The following is a 20,429-nucleotide window of genomic DNA, read 5'->3' as shown; positions in this document are numbered from 1 at the left end:
TTAGCCTCACCACTGTTTGTGTGTAGTCGTCGCACTGTATGAGGGGCGTTGGCGAGCCGGCCAGCCGCTGCGCGAGCGCCAAGCCCGGGCGACGGCCGGCTGAGTACTTGTCGGCAAACCGACGACGATGGCTAGAGGACAAACTAGTACCTGCACGTGACGCTGGGGCTTTGCCGGGGCTGTGCGGGGTGCTCCCCGACCAATCCATGGCTTGGCGCAGCCGCCGGTGGCCGGAAACGCCAAATCCGGCGGCCATGGCAAACAACCGCCGATCTACAACTATCCGGCTGGCCGAGGTAGGAGGAAGTGGTGGAGGACAATCTCGGGCGAATCTCGGGTGTGTGGCGGCCCGTCGACGTGATCCCGACGGCTGGTATGGCCGGAATTGTGGGCGGCGGCCTTGCGGCGATGGGTGGGGGAAAAGCGTGGGCTGAATCCCCCCCCCCCCCCCCCACACAACCGCTATCGCTATATATAGGGCACCGACGGGGCGAGGGGGAGTACCCGCATTTCCGTGGGTTGGGGCAGGACTTTTCCCGCGCCCCGCAAAACTGTTTACGGGTCGGACGCATATACGGGGTCTGATCGGGAACCATTTTCCGCGCGGACCCGTATTTTGATGGTTATTTTGCAGGTCGGGACATTATACGGTGTCTGCTAGAGATGCTCTAACAACATGAAACATGTGTGGCGTTGCACCATCTTGTGTCCAGGTTGTATGCTCTAGTTGGTAGATTGTAAACTTTGTTGCATTTTGACTTAAGTATTTGAATCATGGCAGAGCCAGTCAGCTAGTTGTCCTTTAAGTTCTCCAGATGCTTAATTATCTCCAGCCTAATTTTTGTTCTGTTTTGCTTGAACAGTGATGCCGAATGTTCAGTGTTGTGGTGATGTAGGTTTGCTTCTCCGGTGTTTAGCCGTATGTTCCAATAAATCTCGTGTAATCTTTCGATCTAGCTTTGAAAGCAAACATGAGTACATTCCATGGGTCTTTGAGAAAATCTGAAACAAGACGATCTATTTGTTCCGTGTGGGAGCTTATCTTTGGAAAATGATATCTTTTGCCTCGGTGTAATTTCATGAGTTTTGGTATTGCAATGCCATCTGTAGACTTGGTAAAGCAGCAGAAAGACAGAGACTGGCGAGTCGGAGGCGATGGAACGGATCTAGTCGAAGCGCCCGTCGGTGTGGATGAAGCGCTTGAGCGCGCGCATGAGCTCCGCGGACGCGTCGGACCATGGGTCGATGGTGAAGAAGCCGTGCTGCTGCCCTTCGAACTCCCTCACCCCCACCGGCTTCCCCATCGCCCGCAGCCTCGCGGCGTAGTCCACGGCCCTGTCACGGAGGATGTCGCGGCCTCCGACCACCACCAGCGTCGGGGCCAGCTCCACCGCCTCCAGCGCCGGGCTGTCAGGCCCGAACGGGTTGGAGGCCGGGTGGTCGACCGTGGCGCCGGGAGGCAGCGAGAGGCGCCAGTAGCGGTCGTTGAGCGGGCGGTTGAGGAACGCGTCGTCGGGGCACTCCGCCTCGGACCTCGTCCGTTCTGTGCCGCCGAAGAAGGGCATGAGTTGGACGTAGCCCCTGACGCGGACGTTGCCCAGCTCAGAGCGCCCGGCCGCGGAGCCGAAACGCACGGCCAGGTTGTGGGCGATGGTGCCTCCCGCGGAGTCACCGGAGATAAACACCCGAGTAAAGTCGGCGGCCTCGGTCAGCCATGTGTCGCCGGCGGGGCCGGCCTGCGAAGCAAGCCAGAGGAGGGCGGCGGCGCCGTCGTCGATGGCCGCGGGGAGGCGGTTCTCGGGGGCGAGGCGGTAGTCCGGGGCGACCACGACGGCGCCGAGCTCGGCGGCGAGGCGGAGGCAGTAGTTCTGGCAGTTGGGCCAGGTGCGCGAGCCGATGCAGAAGCCGCCGCCGTGGTAGTAGAAGAAGACCGGTAGGAGCTGGTTCCGCTGGCGCGGCCTGTAGAGCCGGAGTCCCAGCCCGCGGGGCGCGTCGAACTCGGCGTCCTTCCACTCCACGGTGCCGTCGTCCCGCACCGGCGTGGCGAAGCCCGGCCCATCCCTGCGCACCACGGCCCCGTCGCTGTACACCAACAGCACGCCCCGGCAGTCGTCCACGACGACGGGCGCGGCAGAGTCCTCGGAAGCCATTATGGCAGTGAACCGTGGTGAGATGGGACTTGCCAGGTGCGAGGTGATGATATAAACCCGGTTCAGTGGAGTACGTGACGTGTGCGCTGCACCAGGCCAGGTGGTGTTGTGTTTTGTCGTCGTCATCTCGGCCGGCCGTGCTGGTGCAGGCCATCGACGGGGTCCGGCGGCCGGCACTAGGGGACAAGGCTTTGCCGTCACGCAATAAATACAGCGTCCATAGGTGGAGCTTGTAATACAAGTATTCCCTCAATTCACATACTCCTACAAGATGTTGTAACTTTTTTGAATCAGATGTACACGTTTCATTTCAGTGTGTTTGTTCACTAATTTCAGTTTGTGTTTGGTCCATATTCGAAATATCCAAAGCATCTCATATTTATGAACTGAGGGAATATATGACTGTTACAAGAAGAGTATAGAGCAAGAACGCTATTTTATGAAACCAGGATGTAAACCACTCCATCGTGTTTTGGAGGTATGTTAATACGTGAAGCAGGCCCAGTAAACGGTGTCATGCATGTATACTACTATTGGTACAAATAACACCAAGAGATAACAACGTCCTGGTCCTTTTATTCAGTATGGCCGGGCCGGGTACTGTAAGTTGTAACTTGTAACTCATGTAGTATATGTTGGTGTCCTCGGGTAAGGCTGTAACAGATCCAAAGGTTTCATGGACGCATTCAGTGGCGGCACCACGACAAACTTGAACAACCGAACCCACTGCCATGGAATCAGGCACTTGGTTGGTCAGATGCAGACGTGGGGTGGGATGAGCTTTCCTGGATTCATGATGTTGTTGGGATCCAGCGCGGCCTTTATCCTTTTCATCGTCCTCAGTGACTCCATCCCCAGCTCCTTCTCCAGGTACTGCCAATGCACACACCAAAGCACTTGTCACTTGTCACACTCATGGGTGCTGACTTGTTGATGACTCATGTGGAAATTCGAAACAAATCACGGCCTTGATAAGATAAAGAGGTCATAGGTCACCTGCCTTCATTTTCCCTGTGCCAACACCATGCTCTCCTGTGCATGTACCTTCCATGGACAGAGCAGTATGAACCATGAAATGGTTTAGTCTCTCTGCTTCCCTTCGCTCTTCCTCCTGGGTTGGATCAAATAGGATAATTGTGTGGAAATTTCCGTCACCGGCATGGGCGATAACCAAACTGAAAACATACACAAGTCAGAGAGAAGGTCCTCCTGGATAATTAAAAGTATAGCATACTGTACTGTCATGCTGGAGCTGCGGTAAGAATCGCATGCTACTTCATCAAGAGTTCGAATTTTCAAACTGCCCTGCTCTCCTATAAATACAAATCTAATACAAAAGAGGTGGCCATGGCTTTCCTAGCTACAACAGATAACAAAATGGGAAAAACCTAGGTACTGCGTAAGGGAGAATATGTACCAAGTCAATGGTGACGCATCAAGTAGTTGCTTAGATACAGATATGCATTCTGCAAGTCTAGACAATGGAACACAAACGTCCTGCATGAACAACAATTGGGGCGGCATTAGAATTTACAAGACTTGATGCAGTTCATCCACTGAAAACCAACAGATAATAAGGCTACAATAATCATAATGAGCATTGGCCGATCTCTGTGAGCATATGAGATAAAAAAAATATGAAGCTGACAAGATCTGCATTTACCACCAAGGGACAAAAATTGATTCAAAAAAGAGAAGAGAGCGGCGCCAGTTACCCTTTAGGCCTTTACATAACTGAGAAGATATTTCGTTGCTATTTGCTAAGTACCCTATACTTGAATGCGAACTAAAATTGGATCACATTCCATATTTTCGCCAAATGATGATTAAATTGGGGCATGTTGACAAATGCCAAGATTCACAACTAAGGAGGTAAACATAATGGTATATGATGCATGCCACTAGAGACTAGCTATCTCTAACCAACCAAAAAGGTGATGACTATAGTGATATCAAATACTGAGCAAGCAATCAAACCGTTATCATAGCTTCATGATCAGGTTTCATGGCAAAACCAGCCCAAAGTGCCTCCTTCCTGATCTGCACATAGAGGAAAATGCCATTAAAATATGCTTCAAGACCAAATATCCTATATATCACAGTACTACTATTCTCCAGAAACCAGGGAACATAATGTCGTACTGTATGACACTGGTATTGCATGGCCTGTGCACAATCATGCGGCACAAAGAAACATCTGTAGATTAGCTCTACAAGTTCAGATGACTGACCTTCCACAGTTCCTCTTTAGCATTTGGCTCCTCCACAAAAACAAAATCAGAACCATGGTGCTCTGCAGCAATCTTTTGAACCAACAGTGTTTGTTCAAGTGCATATGCTTCTGAATAGTTGCAATGGAAAGAGATTAACAAAGAAAAGGAAGATCAGTCAGTTCTTGATGTGTAAGCTGAAGGAATGTTTGCAGCTTAAGAAGAGCTTTTAAGTAACTTGTCCAAGCAAGTGAACAACCAACAGAAGACGATAGTAAATTACTGAATATGTGTTAATTACAGGGCTGTTTGGTTCTAGGCCTAGCATTGCCACACTTTGCCACACATTTTTGCCAACCTTGCCTAAGCTTAGTTCATCAAAATGAGAGCCACAAGTTGGCAAGCCTAAGGGAATCTTGCCACACTTTTTGTGTGTATGCCATGTGGGGCTCAAGTCTGGCTTGCCTAAGGTGTGGCTTGAACCAAACACTCACCTAAGTTAGTCAAACTTGCCTAACCTTAGGTGTGGCAAACTTTGGCAAAGTTAGTCAGAAACCAAACAGCCCATACATCCCCAAGATAAGGAACAGCTGTAGACCACAAGCATGAGCTATGGGTATCACTTCTGAAAATTGTCTAGAGTCTACTAAAAAGTAGTGTGCACAAAGTGAATTTAGTTTTAATAGAGAGATCGCAATGTTAGGAAAGCAACTTAACTTTATTGAAGGCCCAAGGGGCATATATATATTACACATGACTTGAGGTGCAAGGAAACTAAACATAGACTAATAAGGATTCCTAGACCAATACTAATATACTCCTTAACACACACCCTCAAATGCAAAGCGTATGCAATAGCATTGCATTTGAAGAAGTGTAATTCTAGAAAAAAATGATAATCAAAATCCGCATCTTGAGAGTGTCGTCGTAGCATGAAGAGTCTTCAAAACCTGTCGAGTCGCCAAAGGGGATAACGAAGAGATGGCACATCAGAGGAAGACACCGCATCAATAGAAGATACAAAAGAAGTATCAAGAGAAGATGGGTTGTCAAAAGAAGATGGCATATCAAGAGAATGAAACATTGCTTAAAGAGTCATGGCCCATGTAAACCGACGGCGAAAGAAGCACGGCGGCAAGAGAATGGGCTTAGATCAACAATGCAAAGAGAGGCCACAGAAATCCTATTGAGAGGACAATGACCAGAAAAAGGCTGGCAGACAAAAGTTTGGTGGACTCACATGACAAAACACAAAATTTCAACGGATTTGGTGGACGCAGCGGAAAACAAAGAAACTAGAAACGGCAGGGGACCAGGGGACGGGAGCACCACGTAGCAGCAGGAAGCAACATCACGTAGCAGCAGGAAAGCAGCAAGCAGCACCACGTAGCAGGAGGAAGTAGGTAGCTAGCACCAAGTTGCTGCCGGAAGCAACTAGCACCAAGTAGCGGAGATCCAGTAGCGTGCTGAGAGCACCGGTGGCCGGCAGCAGGATCCGGAGGGTGGCATCGATGGGATCCACAGCTGGGACGGACGGGGCGTTGACCCGGAGGCCCGGTCCCGGAGCAGACGTGTGCCCCCAGCGACTAGGGCGGCCGCCAGAGAGGTTGTCGTCTGTGTCGACCAGGGAGCAGAGTCGTCGATGCGTGCCTTCGATGCGTGGAAGGAGACGGGCTTCGATATGTGCCTTGGAGACGATCGAGCAGCGCAGGCCCGCAGCAGAGGAGAGCGTCGAGCAGACGCAGCTGAGACCTGGCGAACCAGCAGCGCAGGAGGACGCGCGTAAAGCCATACAGCAGGCAGAGAAGCGGTAGGCCCGCCGGCCGGAGAGAGGAGCAGCGGCGGCCGATGCAAAAATTGGATTGGGACAGAGATTGGAAAAAAAATCCAATTGAGGACGAGTTGCGCGTCCGGAGACCTAAACCTAGGCTCTAATACCATGTTAGCAAAGCCGGAAAATCAATTCGGCTCCCGGGTGCATTTGCACCCGGGCCCACTTTTGATTTTTTCAAATGTTGAAAAAATTGAGACAAATTTTTTTTGTCATCTTTGTCACATAAAAATGTGACCTGCAAATTTTGAGACAAAAATGTCAATCATTTTGGCTTGCGCAAAAAAACAAATCAAAGACCAAATGTCACCCCAAATTTGTTTTTTTCGCCGACGAAACACCGCTGCTCCGTTCCGCGCGAATTTTGTCAAGCATGTTTGCGACACCAACACAATCATCTACAATTTTTTTCAGAATTTTTTGAAAACATTTAATTTGTTTTTTTGGGTACTGTTCATCCGGGTGCAAATGCACCCGGGAGCCAAAACGCCTCCCCAGCAAAGCAACTTAACTTTATTGAAGGCCCAAGGGGCATATATATATTACACATGACTTGAGGTGCAAGGAAACTAAACATAGACTAATAGACTAATAAGGATTCCTAGACCACAATACTAATACTCCTTAACACGCAAGAGGTATATGTACACCAGAAAGTTTTAACTACTCCCTCCGTCCCATAATATAAGATGCTATTACAACCAGTACATTGGTTGTAATAGCATCTTATATTATGGGACGGAGGGAGTATATGCTAAGTTATAACCTAGAATACAAAAACAATATATTGCTGGTATAGTAGATAGTATCATTCTTAACATGTTATTGTCAATCACGCAATATCAAATTCACAAACTATTTAGTATTATAGATACAAAATTAAGACCATGGAAATGAATCTGTCAGTTATGTCAATATGCCTGCAAAATCTAAGCAATTTTTATGTTTATATTCCTCTTTGTAGTATTATCTTCTTTTTAATGTAGTGAAATCTTCTTGGGGTGTGTATTTGGGTGGTTGCATGCATAAAACCTCGCAGTTTGAACCGTTGCGGCAACTTGCATAATTCCTTGTACATATCATGCGACTCTGATCATCAATCTAGATACTGATTTAAGGAATGTGCACATATTTCAAATTTATCTAGATTGTACTACTAGAACTCAGGACTGCCACCATAGATGCATAATGCAATATAAATGGCATAAAACTGCAAGTTAGGTTACCTGTCCCTATGAATTCAAACATCAAGGTCGGCACTTCAGGCAAGCTTTTACCGTTTGCCATGTTTATTGCCCTTATCTGAACCTCATCTAACAATTCCACTCTCGAGACCTAACCAACCAGAAAAAGATAGTATCAGTAACTAACTAGCCAACAACAACCTTACTGAATTTTGGTTACCCACTGACACATCTCAACAAATGTAACTTGTACTCAAGCACTTCAACTGAAGTCAAGCTAACACCTACAATAGTCCCCGAAAAACATCTAACACCACCATCGACGGCCACTTAATGTGCAACGGACAAATTATGTCACATGAACAAATACGAGCATGGAGATATGAACATTAAGTCCATGTGGAAAGGATGTCGATTATTTCATATCTGACTTACAATTTTTTTCAAATGTCATAGCAATGAAAGAAAAACGGAAGGACACGGACAAACCTGTATGCCAGAATGCATTGTTGCAATAGCAACATCAGCAGCATCCTTAACTGTTTGAAAATTGCACATAGCAACCTGAATATAGAGAGCATTTAGGAGGAATGAGTTCATAGGTAAAATGAAGACGCAGAGAGAACTACAAAAAAAGGTCGACAAAGCTAGACGAATAAGGTAGCATGCTATGCATGTCCATTACTCTTTCAAAACTTCTAACATTGAAAATGGTACATGGTTTGCTACTAGAAATGGCAAAACAAGATGAATGTTGTGGCGACGTGAATACTGGTGCATTGTAAGAATAGCCGTGTTGCGGTTTATATGTTATAACTTGCAGGATTGCGGACCGCCTTCCCACGTTGAGGGCGTCCACGCGAAGGTGGGTCGCCTCACCTGGGGGCTGGTGTTCCGGACCTTAGCAGGGCCGCGACCAGCCTAAGGATCCGCTGGTTGTGGAGGATGTGCACTGAACTCCTCCGCTCTGGGAGAGGCCTCGACCTGTAATTCTCCCACGATGAGTGTGAGGTGTTCGCCACAATGGGCCGCATCCACCAGGATGGTGGTTGGTGGCAGAACCTCAGCCTTATTCTGGGAGGATCGCTGGCTCAATGGCCGTGCCATTTCTGAGATTGCGCCTGAGCTCCTAACGTTGGTCTCGGGTGCATCAGGAAATGCCAGACCGTCAGCGATGCCTTGGCTGGCCGCCGTTGGATCTCGGATATCAGAGGGGCCTGAGCCCATTGGCACTCTGGCAGTATATCGAGGTCTGGTGGTTGGTGTGCCAATACTCCTCCAAGAGCTGCTACGACATCTTGTTCTAGGGGGGGCAGTCGGTTCAAGTTCGTGGAAGCTTAACTGAATGACTTGGGCCCCACCTAGGGTCAAGTTCTTCGTGTGGCTTGCCTGCCAGGACCTTTGTTGGGCTGCTGAGAGCCTGGCACGCCGAGGACTTCAGCATGCATCGTGTTCCGTGCTCTGTGATCAGTCAGAGGAACAATGGCTCATCTCCTCACTGTTTGTTCCTTCTCGCGCGTGGTGTGGCACGATGTTCTTTCCTGGTTGCGTTCGACGGCAAGACACCCAATGCGGAGGACGACTTCGTGGATTGGTGGCATCGAATGGGCCACTCGGTCCCAGCTGTTAAGCTTCATACGCTAGCCAACCCAACCAAAAGTCCAAACTGATGGAAAGAGCTAGACAATCCACATATACACTTCAACACCGCCTCTCACGTGTGACGCGGGAAGTCAACACGTGAATAGACTCAGAGGTATGACTCAAGAGGCCTATACGTGGACACAGAGGGGGCAGCAACAATTTTTGGATAAATCGCAAAAGCCAGGACTTGAACTCAAGACCTTAGGCTCCGATACCATGTTATGAAAGCGCGAGCTGGCCAGAGGAAGATGGCGGCATCGCGAAATTGGATCAGCACGACTTGCGCGTGCTAAAAAAATAACCTAATCTCTGATAGCATATTAAGCTTCATGCGCTAGCCAACACAACCAAAAGGCCAAACTGATGGAAAGGGCTAGGCAATCCACATATACACTTCAACACCAGCCTCTCCTCAGAAGGGCACATCCACGGCCATCATGTTGGTGGCATGTTCTGGAAGCATCGCAACGCATTATCTTCGACAACGCTCCCCTTAGCTTGCCTTCCCTCGTTGGTACGATCCAAGAGGAAGCCAGGCAATGGGTGTCTGGCGGGCGTGAGAGGCCTTCAGGTTGTGCTACGGGGCTGAGGTCAAGCCTAGGGACGACGGCGGTGCGTTGGAGTGTGACCTTCTTTGGGCTTGTACAAACTCTTTCCTTCTACCAATGCATCAAAATGCAAAGCTTTTGTGTTTTCCCGGAACATAGAACATTAAGCCAATAAACATTTTTTTAGGAACATAGGGAGAACATCACATAGAAATGTTCCGGATAATGTAATTGTCTAGTGCAGGATAAGATAGACTGTCAAAAGAAAATATCTTGTGTTCATACAAATGTTGTTTCCATTCCTAAGATGCAAGATAAGAGTTAAGTCATAGTAATACGGCATGAAGAATGGTGTTTCTCCACAGGATGTGCTACATAAAGAGTGTATATCCTAAACAGAGAAACAGGTTAGTTGTTAAAACTTAACAGTTAACATTCAAGTATACAAAGTGCAGTAAGAATTGTTAGCAAAACATTATTTCGACAGTGAATAAATCAAAACAGAAGACCTACCACGGAATGAGATGGAAGCTTTTGAAGTCGTAAAGTCACTTCTGTAATTACCCCTAAAGTCCCTTCACTTCCAATGATCAACCGAGTTAGGTCATATCTGACATTCAACATGGTGGAAAATAAAAAAAGTTGTCAATACTAATGGCAGCAACAGATGTATAACTTCATATATATAATATGTAGACATTATGGGAAAAGCAAGCAGCGCAGCACAACTAAGATTCACTCCCGAAGAAATGAAGCCTTTTAATCTTAAGAAACAGGAGCAGTTCTTGTATACCCAGCTGCACTCTTTCGAGCCCGAGAACCGGTCTTGACAACGTCACCATCTGGTAGAACAGCCTGATGTACCATAAAAGATCACTACTTGTATGCTTAGTCAAATGTACAGTATATGGGGAAATAATGAGGATAGCAAAAGGACCTGAAGATTGATAACATTGTCCCGCATAGTTCCATACCTACAAACTAAGAAGCAAATTCATCAAAGCCATCTAACATAAGTATCATAAGAATACAACAGATAAACAGGTGAATTGTGCACGTTATGGTTGTCCTTCCTCTTTGTGCGGATGGGGTTACAGGTGCACTGTAGAAGCCAAAAAGTGGCCTGAAATTATATGGAGAATTACCTCACGGCTAATGAACCAGAACATCGTGTAGCGCACATTCCACCAATAGTGGCTCCAGGTCCTGTAAATCAGACCAATGTAGATAAGCTATGCCACTAAACTAGTGCAAAAGCAAGCAGCCGCTGATGCTATTTAGTGGACCCAGAAAGATGATCGAACTTCAGTGCAACTATTGAGTACTACAAACATGCATAGTTATCTCCCTAGGACAGAAGGTACATAACACCTAAATGTCTGGAGGGTGCAATTACACTGTTCAACTGCAGTCGAGTTGCATTGAACATAATTTATTAGGTTATGTCAATCTGGATTTTGCACCTAAATGTCTGGAAGATGCAATTACACTACACAAGTCAGTTGCAAACAAAGTTGCTGTTCAACTGTAGTCGAGTTACACTGAATATGAAAGGGCAAAGGACATAGGAACAAAGGGCATGATGAAAGGTTTTTTTTTTTTGACAAGATTGATCTGTTTGGATCTTGGTCCATGATGGCCTTTTTATTGATTTTGATGATTGAATAATTTCATATCAGGTTATGTCAATCTGGATTTTACATGGTCGGTTGAAAAGGTAAAAAGAAAGGACAGACCCAGTGCTAGAAGCTCCCATACCAGGTGGGGCTCTGGGGAAGGATACGAGGCAAGCCTTACCCCTGCACAGAGCAATGCAGAGAGGCTGCGTCGAACCCAGGACTTCTTGGCACAAGTGGGGAATACTTCACTTCGTCGGTTGAAAAGGTAAATGGACAGAAAAAAATGGAAGGTGAAAGGACACAAGGAGCTTGCCTGGGTCAAGAGGGAAAAAGAGACCATGGGGTTTCAGGTATTCATTCAGCTCAATCCATCCAACTCCTGGTTCAACTACAACATCCATATCCTCAACATGCAGAGATTTGATTTTCTGCAATGAATTTATGATACATTAAAATATACAGTATGAAATTAACAGATCGTATCCTGCATGTATATAGCTCACTGCTAAGAAAGTGCTTGCCTGCTTGGTATAACAAAATATAGTAAAATAGATGAGCCAAGTACTCTAGCACTTTTTAGGCATTAGAGTAAGATTTCGATTTATTCATAATGAGTTCATCTACATCATTGTTAATGTTATGATTACATGGCTGTTGATCATAAATCTTAATATTTACCTTCATTGAAGACATGTCAATGCAAACACCACCATGAGGTGCCAACGTATGTCCCTCAATTGATGTAGCCCCACCATATGGTACAATCGGCACCTGATTCCAAAAGAAAGAAAGAAAGAAAGACCAATTAGTGTTACTGAAATGGAAAGTACCAACTCCGATCAATAAAGCATCAGAATTCAGAGTATTACTATCTTTTAGGCCTTAGAGTAATTAGAGTTTGTTCCATCTGGTATCAGCGTCATCTACAATGGTGGGCGATGACAAAGACGATGGCGGCAACATCAACCTCGCGCTCAAGGAGCTAGCGACCCAGCTGAAGGAGATGGTGGTGCAACGGGCCACAGATCAGGCTTTCATGGAGGGCCTCGTCCAGCGCCTCAACACCTTGGAACAGCGCCCCAGCGCTCCACCTTCCACCTTGGTCGACCTGCGCGCGGCGTTGCCGGCAGCCAGCGGCTCCTCCGCCGCCTCCTCCACTGTCCGGTACCTCCGCCACCCTCGCCACCACCGCCCCCACCACTGTCCCCACCCTCCTGAGCGCCGGATTTGATCCACGCTTTCCCCCACCGCCGTCACCGCCCCACTTTCCGTCCTCCCAGTTCTTCCCACAGCAACCTCATGTTTACCCTCCGTTCAACCCAGCTTTCCACCACGCATCTCTGCCACCACTTCCCTACCAACAGCCACCCGCCAATTCTTATCAGCCACTTCCTCAAACACTACAGACCCAGCCCACCTATGCCGGCCTCACCATACCTCGCCTCAATTGCCCCCCTCCCATACCAGCACCTTGGTTCTGGCTCCGGCTCCGGTGTCTCACGCTTTCACAAGCTCGATTTTCCTACTTACGATGGTTCCGTCGATCCGCTTGGCTGGCTTCATCGGTGCGAGCAATTCTTCCGGGGACAGCGCATGGAGGAGGCTGACAAGGTGTGGACAGCGGCATACCACCTAGTCGACAATGCTCAGTTCTGGTACCTCCAGTTTGAGCGTGATCATGGCATTACCTCCTGGCAGCACTTCAAGGAGGCGTGTCACCTTCAGTTTGGGCCGTCTGTACGCGCCAACCCCCTGGGCGAGTTGGCTCAGCTTCCGTTCACCTCTACCGTTGCCGACTACACCAGCAGATTTATGGCGCTGTTGTGCAGGACCAGCGAACCATTAAGCTCAGCCCAGCAGCGTTTCCTGTATACAACCGGACTTCCTGAAGGCCTCAAAGTCGATGTCGAGCTTCAGCAACTGGGACCTCCACACGGCAGTATCCCTCGCTAAGGCATATGAACAACGCCATCTGTTCCCACCACTCATGGCCCCGACACGTCCCCGTGGTTCGACGTCTTGGGCACGAGGGCCGACTTTGCCGCCTGCTGCACGTCCCATGCCACAAGGCGTTCCTGCTGCAACTGCTGCCCCTACACCGGCTCCTCCTCGCGCTACGCGCCGCCTCACGCCTACCGAGATGGCTGAACGCCATCGCCAAGGTCTCTGTTACAACTGTGATGAGCAATACGTCCCAGGTCATCGATGTGCACGCTTGTTCTTCATCAAGCTCGATGATTTTGTGCCCGAGGATGCACCTTTCGAGGAGGAACCAGAGACGCCACACATCTCGCTTCACGCCATCACCGGGCTCTGGAGTATCCGCATGATTGACACCATACAGCTGCGTATCGTCATCGGCACTCATACCTTCGCTGCCTTACTAGACACAGGCTCGACACACAGTTTCATCGACTCAGCCGTGGTTGACGCACTCGGCCTAACTCCAGAGACTCGTCCCGGTCTACGGGTCATGGTGGCCAACGGGGACACGCTTGTTAGTGCTGGCCTATGTCGCGGCATCCCCATCAACATTGACGGCTGCCACTTCCGGGTTGACTGCTTCACGCTTCCACTTGCCGGCTTCGACCTTGTCCTTGGTGTCGACCGGCTCCGTTCCCTCGGACCGATTTTGTGGGATTTTGATCACCACAGCGTGACTGTTGTCCTTGCTGGTTCGCAAGTCACATGGAACAGATTGGTGGTGCCCGCCTTGCCTGCTATTCGCACGATCACGAGCGAGGACTCTGGCCTCATGGGTGACATGCTCGACGAGTTTGCTGACCTCTTCGCCACTCCGACCATGTTGCCTCCAGGACGCTCTCGCGACCACCGCATTCGGCTTCTACCTAACACCTCGCCAGTTGCTGTCCGGCCATACCGCTATGTGCAACTTCAAAAGGACGAGCTCGAGCGCCAGTGCACGGAGATGTTGGCTCAAGGCATCATCCGCCCCAGCGACTCGGACTTCTCTTCACCCGTCCTCCTCGTCAAGAAACGGGATGGCTCATGGCGCTTTTGCGTCAACTATCGGGTGTTGAACGATCATACCATGAAGGACAGGTTTCCGATTCCTGTCGTTGACGAGCTACTGAATGAACTCCGGGGCGCCAGGTTCTTCACCAAGCTTGACCTGCGCTCGGGGTATCATCAGGTACGGATGCACCCTGATGATGTTGCTAAGACGGCGTTTCGCACACATGATGGCCACTATGAGTTCTTGGTTATGCCATTTGGCTTAACCTACGCACCAGCAACCTTCCAGGCTTTGATGAATGACATCTTGCGCCCTTTTTTGCGCAAATTTGTCCTCGTTTTCTTTGATGACATCTTAATCTACAGCTCATACTGGTCGGAGCACTTGCGCCATCTTCGTGTTGTCTTTCAGGTCATGCGGCAGCAGTCCCTCTTCCTCAAGCGCAAAAAGTGTTGCTTTGGTGAGTCCTCCGTGGCCTACCTGGGTCATGTCATTGATGCTGATGGGGTGGCCATGGATAAGGATAAGGTGCGCGCAGTTGCTGACTGGCCTACGCCTCGTTCGGTCTGGGCGTTACGCGGCTTCTTGGGGCTGGCCAGCTACTATCGCAAGTTCATCAAGGACTTCGGCATGCTCGCTGCTCCTCTCACGCGCCTACTCAGCAAGGAGGGATTTCGATGGTGCCCAGAGGCAGAGGATTCCTTCTAGGCACTCAAGCATGCCCTTGGTCAAGATCCGGTGCTCCAGATGCCGGACTTTGACAATCGCTTCATTGTTGAGTGCGACGCCTCCGGGACTGGCTTCGGTGCCGTTCTTCACCAAGGTGCGGGGCCATTGGCCTTTTCAATTGGCCCATTGCTTCACGCCATGCCAAGCTTGTTGCCTATGAACGGGAACTCATTGGACTGGTTCAGGTTGTACGTCACTGGCAGCCATATCTTTGGGGTCGTGCCTTTACCGTACGCACCAACCACTACAGCCTGAAGTTTCTCCTTGACCAGCGGCTTTCGACGATCCCTCAACACCAATGGGTCAGCAAATTGTTTGGAGTCAACTTCACTATCGAGTTCCGCCAGGGCCGCCTCAACATCGTTGCTGACGCCCTCTCCCGTCGTGATGCCAATGCAGCATCTACGCTTTGTGCTCTCTCGCTGCCCATCTTCACCATCTTTGAGGACCTACGGCGTGAGATCGACGCTTCCCCTGAGTTGACCTCCATTCGTGATGGTATTCGCGCCGGTGATCACGACCACCCCTGGAGTTGTGCTGACAACTTGATTCTTCATGGGCGTCGGGTGCATGTGTTGCCCACCTCCCCGTCCATACCAGTGATTTTGCAACATGCTCATGGCGCTCACAGGGGGTCCAAAAGATGCTTCATCGACTCCGAGCTGATTTCCATGTCCCTGGTGATCGCCAATTGGTTCAGGATTTGGTACGTGCTTGTGTAATCTGTCAGCGCAATAAGACAGAAACACTCCTGCCTGCCAGGTTACTTCAGCCTCTGCCGGTCCCAACGTCTGTGTGGAGTGACATCTCCATGGATTTCATCGAGGCGCTGCCATGGGTGAATGGCAAGTCCGTGATCCTCCCGGTCATTGACCGTTTCTCCAAATATGCACACTTCATTCCGTTGTCCCATCCATACACGGCTGTCTCTGTGGCAAAGGCATTTTTTGAGGGCATTGTGCGCCTCCATGGACTTCCACAGTCAACTGTCAGTGATCGAGATCCTGTCTTCACCAGCAACTTTTGGCGTGAGTTATTCAAGTTGTCCGGCGTTCAGCTTCACATGAGCTCAGCCTTTCACCCCCAGTCTGATGGGCAGACTGAAGTTATCAGCAAAGTCATCGCAATGTACCTGCGTTGCCTCACTGGTGATCGGCCACGGCGCTGGGTCGAATGGTTGCCCTGGGCGGAATTCTGCTACAACACGTCCTACGACTCCGCTCTTCGTGCCACTCCATTCGAGGTTGTCTATGGTTGGCCACTGCCACGTCTTCGTGACTATGTTCCCGGCGAGGCCAAGGTGGCAGCTGTGGACACCGCCTTGCAGGATCGCGCCAACTTCGTTCATGAGGTTGGTGAGCGTCTCCATCAAGCGCGGCAGCGGGCAAAGCATTATTATGATGACAAGCATCGCGAGCTGGCATTTGGCATTGGTGATTGGGTGTGGCTTCGCCTTCACCAACGTGCGGCAGCATCGTTACCAGGTCACAAGCATGGCAAATTGTCTCCTCGCTTCTATGGGCCTTTCCAAGTCACTGAAGTCATTGGTTCTGTTGCATATAGACTCGCGCTGCCTGCTGGAACTCGACTCCATGATGTATTCCATGTCAGTCTCCTTAAAACATTTCATGGTGAACCACCAGCTACTCCTGCTGTACTTCCTGCCATTGAGGATGGCCGTGTGGTGCCTGCACCAACCAAGATTCTTCAATCCAGCATTCGCCGCGGCGTGAAGCATGTTCTTGTGCAGTGGGTTGGGGCTTCTGAAGATGATGCAACATGGGAGCCGCTGGATGAGTTCATTGCTCGTTTTCCCACGTTTCAGCTCGAGGATGAGCTGTTTGTGGAGGGTGGGAGAGATGTTATGTGGGGAACCACATATGGTCGGAGGGCCCAAGCCCTGGTCGCACCACCCCCTGGTCCAGCCCAAAGTGGCTAGGATTCCTGTACTGCTACAAGTAGTTATTAAGGTTCAGATTCGTATTAGGTTCAGAGTCCAGATTAGTTAGTAGGTTCAGATTCCAAATAAGTGCAGAGTCCAGATTAGAACTTGTTCCAGAGTCCAGATTGTATTCCCTTTGAGTCAGCTTGTCAGCCAAGTTATTCCTGTTATATATGGGGCTTCTCCCACGATCAATAAAGCATCAGAATTCAGAGTATTACTATCTTTTAGGCCTTAGAGTAATTAGAGTTTGTTCCATCCCGCGTCTAGCTTTGTCCTCCCTTCCCGCATCACCGCCCCGTGGGGGTCACCGGCTTGCCGCTGCGCTCGGACCTTGTTAGAATAAATCCGAGGCACTTCGTCGACCATCCGAGGACCAAGCAATCACACGAGCACGACACCGAGATTTGTTAACAAGGTTCACCGATATGGCTACATCCCCGGGGCCTGACTATGGGCGCTCCTCCCCATGACACCGCTACAATACCGCACCCGGTCGCCCTGGACACCGGCACATGCTGCCGGCTTCCCCTGCGTTCCGGTGCTATTATGTTGGCATAGGTTACATCGTGTGTCTATCCCCACTATGTATGAGAGGCCTAGGATACAAGTGTCCTACTAGGACACGACTCCATATCCTATCTAAACACAATACAACTACAAGTCCAACTGTAACCTACCTTGTACACTATATTCGACACAACTCCAACAGACCTCGCCGGATCTGGGATTGCGCCTCCGCACCCCTTCCTCAGCCGCACGCCATCGTCAGATCCGCTGGGGCGGGGTCAGACTCGTCCGGCTGTTGTGGCTTCACGTCGCACGCGAAGGCCTGCGCGAATCGCCCACGTCCCTGATTCATCTGCCACCTCGCGCATACGTGCACGACGCCCGACCACCGTTGGTTAGCCTCCGTCCCCGTCCTTCTCGCCTCATCCGCCTCCAGCGTCCCTCCATGATGGTCCCCCGGTACTGCCGTGGTGTCAGCGGCCAACGCAGGATCTAGTTTTGGCATACACCATGCCACTGTGGATCTGGACAGCATCCACCCAACCCCCCCCCCCTCTCGCTCCATCAGATCCAATCACACATCCACCTCTGTCTTCCCCTGGCCCGGATTCTCCATCCTTGCGCCGGCCGGCGCTTGTTGGTTCCCCACGACAGCCTTGCTGCTCTCTACCTTGTTATGTTGTGATCCAAATTCAATTATAAAGATAAAGACTAACTTCTAACGAGCGAGCGGAGTGACGTCCGTCGCCAGGAGGCTTGGGCCGAAGTGGAGCGTGGCGAAGTCTGAAGGTGGAGGGGTTTTTCCCCTTCGTGTTGGAGGGGTTTTCAAAGTTAAAATCTTGTGTCTCCTATGTTGATTTCGTTCTTCGTCGTTTGATTTGCATGTCGTATCTCTAACATGCCTCGTGTTGTGCAGCTGGTGGTTGCCCTCCGGTCCTGCCGTGTCAGAGGTGTGGAGGAGTTTGGAGATTGTGAGGAGACCAAAGAAATCTGCCCGACGGCCACCGGTTGACTACAGCGACGCCTGCAGGCGCCGCGTTCCACCTTGGTGGCGTGTCAGACCTCGTCCTCTTCGGCGGCAGTGTAGCGATGGGGAGAAATCCCTTGCCGGTCACGCGGCAACGACAACAGCGATGCATTCACACCGTTTCCCATGTTGGTGGCGCTGTCTTCATCTCCTACCTGTCCGCCGGTGAACTTCTTGGTATTCTCTGAGCTATCTCCAACATCTCCGGACACTGCCGTTGGGTAGATCCTCTTATCATCTCTTTCATTGTTGTGTGTGCCCTTCCTATACACTCCACCTTGGGTGACAACCACCCTCCCGTGGGGATGATTTCATTAACGGCATTCTCTTCGATCATGTCACTTCACCATCACAGTTATTTCTCGACACGTCCATGGGAATGAGACCCTCCCTTCCAGCGGTGAACTCGCGGCTCCCCCTCGTGCATGCTTGTCGAGTCAGATCCTTTCCTGTGGTCATCTTTACTCCTTCCTGGGCAATGAAAACCCTTCCCGAGTGTCGGATGGCTCGGTCTTGGTAATGGCACAACTCCTCGATGTGGCCACCCGTGGTCTACCCCTGTCAGTGGTTCCGGTGTTGTCTTGGTGATGCTTCCACGTGCGTTCCTTGAAGTTTGCTGTTGTGCTGTCTCCTGGCATGATCTGCTGCCTTGATAGCCTCTCTCTGCTGCTAGTGCACCATTTATGTTGTTATGCCTTAGATTGTGCTGCATCACAACCATCTATATTCTTCTGATGTTTAGGTGGTTGATCCTTGCGCTGTGTTGTAACTTGTACATGGTGTTTTTTTGGGGTGTTTTCTATGTTCTTGCCTCCGCGAGATGTATTGCCCCTCGGGCAGTTAAGGTTTCGATCAGGTTTCCAACATAAACTGGATCATGGTTTTCGACCCATTTCCCACGTAAACTGACCCATTTCTTTTGAATTGAGATCAATATACAGGCGGGGATAAGAGTTCAAAAAAGAAAAAGAACAGCTAGGTGGCTCAATCATAGAAATGGTTGTTGTGGAAACCAGAAGTACAGGATACAGAATCCAAATCAGTAACTCTTGCAAAACAGGGAGCATATGATGTTCCTTTAGGCTAATGAATGGAAGCGTGCCATACCTTGTACTTATTACAAGTCATCACAATATTCCGTACCTCATACTGGGACCTGCAAATCAGTAATGGAGGCATTACAATACATGGAACAAGCTTGGCATATAAACCCACAAAAGGGTAATTGTCAGTGTGTGCCGGGTGAGATCACTTTGGGAAGACGACGACGTCGGGCACGTTGACTGCCTTGTGGAAGCTATTCTGCGGCGTCCCGTGGAAGCTCCTCTCCTCGTAATCCACCGTCAGGTTCTCCTGCAAAACAGCAACCCACTTAGTCAGTAAGCATGCCGCGGATTGAATTAACCAAGGGACAGCAAAAACAACAAACACAAGGTACGCAGCATCGCCCCCGCAGGCACTATGGCAAGCCGGCAATGGCAGCGCGGAACTCGAATTCACTTACCCCGAGGAAGGATGCGAGCTCTTCTATGAACTGCTGTGGCACGCACTTGCGCTCCCCACGCACCACCAGCTCGGTGCTGTCTTTCCCGCCGACCCTGGGCCAAATCAACAGACAAGCACAGGGCGCTGTCAGCTCAGCAGTCAACGATGCGAGAAGTGACGTAACCGTCGATCGAGCGACTGGTTTGGATCGGATGGGCATGCACGCACCGGTGGTCGGGGCCGGCATCGCAGAGAGCGACGGAACTGGTGATTCCGCCTGCGGCTGCGGCGGCGAGGAAGGAGAGGAAAGCAGGAAGGCCGCGGTTGGAATTGGGGGAGGACGGGTCCCGGGGCTGCGGGAGGGGCTGGGTGGAGAGAGGGAGGCGGAGGGCGGACAAGGGGAGGAGCACGCGGCGGGGCCGGGAGAGGCGGAAGAGGGAGGCGGCCATGGATGGCGGCAGGCCGGATCGGACACTGGACCACGTGCTCGTCAGGATGGGGGGGGCATCGATTCACTGGTGTTGGGGAACACATTTGTATTATTATACGTAATAGAAGAAGAACTATCACCAA

At 50.2% G+C, this 20,429-nt stretch overlaps 2 protein-coding genes across 2 annotated transcripts; both read right to left on the bottom strand.

The window, feature by feature from the left end:
• Positions 1 to 924: 924 nt before the first annotated feature.
• Positions 925 to 2,233, bottom strand: LOC109758492 (strigolactones hydrolase CXE15). Its single transcript, XM_020317348.4, has one exon. It carries the CDS (start codon positions 2,148 to 2,150, stop codon positions 1,167 to 1,169), a length of 984 nt encoding a protein of 327 aa, XP_020172937.3. The 5' UTR covers positions 2,151 to 2,233; the 3' UTR covers positions 925 to 1,166.
• Positions 2,234 to 2,510: 277 nt separating this feature from the next.
• Positions 2,511 to 20,356, bottom strand: LOC109758494 (D-lactate dehydrogenase [cytochrome], mitochondrial). The gene is made up of 17 exons (XM_020317349.3): positions 20,085 to 20,356; positions 19,876 to 19,969; positions 19,624 to 19,724; positions 19,479 to 19,527; positions 11,865 to 11,957; positions 11,500 to 11,614; positions 10,713 to 10,773; positions 10,505 to 10,541; positions 10,361 to 10,422; positions 10,081 to 10,177; positions 7,865 to 7,939; positions 7,418 to 7,526; positions 4,382 to 4,491; positions 4,128 to 4,190; positions 3,568 to 3,647; positions 3,151 to 3,325; positions 2,511 to 3,023 (listed from the first exon to the last, which is right to left on the bottom strand). Exons 1-17 carry the CDS (start codon positions 20,303 to 20,305, stop codon positions 2,904 to 2,906), a joined length of 1,662 nt encoding a protein of 553 aa, XP_020172938.1. The 5' UTR covers positions 20,306 to 20,356; the 3' UTR covers positions 2,511 to 2,903.
• Positions 20,357 to 20,429: the final 73 nt, after the last annotated feature.

The sequence above is a fragment of the Aegilops tauschii genome, chromosome 2, assembly GCF_002575655.3.
Source record: "Aegilops tauschii subsp. strangulata cultivar AL8/78 chromosome 2, Aet v6.0, whole genome shotgun sequence".
NCBI lineage: Eukaryota > Viridiplantae > Streptophyta > Magnoliopsida > Poales > Poaceae > Aegilops > Aegilops tauschii.
This window is presented reverse-complemented; position numbering and strand designations above follow the sequence as displayed.

What these genes read in the sequence shown, in the direction of transcription:
- LOC109758492 (XM_020317348.4), bottom strand. Translation starts at nt 2,150, where the DNA reads ATGGCTTCCGAGGACTCTGCCGCGCCCGTCGTCGTGGACGACTGCCGG.
- LOC109758494 (XM_020317349.3), bottom strand. Translation starts at nt 20,305, where the DNA reads ATGGCCGCCTCCCTCTTCCGCCTCTCCCGGCCCCGCCGCGTGCTCCTC. An exon ending in CTTTTTCCCTCTTGACCCAG is followed by an intron (nt 10,774 to 11,499) that starts GCAAGCTCCTTG and finishes TCTGATTTACAG; the next exon opens with GACCTGGAGCCACTATTGGT. An exon ending in GATGCGTCACCATTGACTTG is followed by an intron (nt 3,326 to 3,567) that starts GTACATATTCTC and finishes GTATGTTTTCAG; the next exon opens with TTTGGTTATCGCCCATGCCG.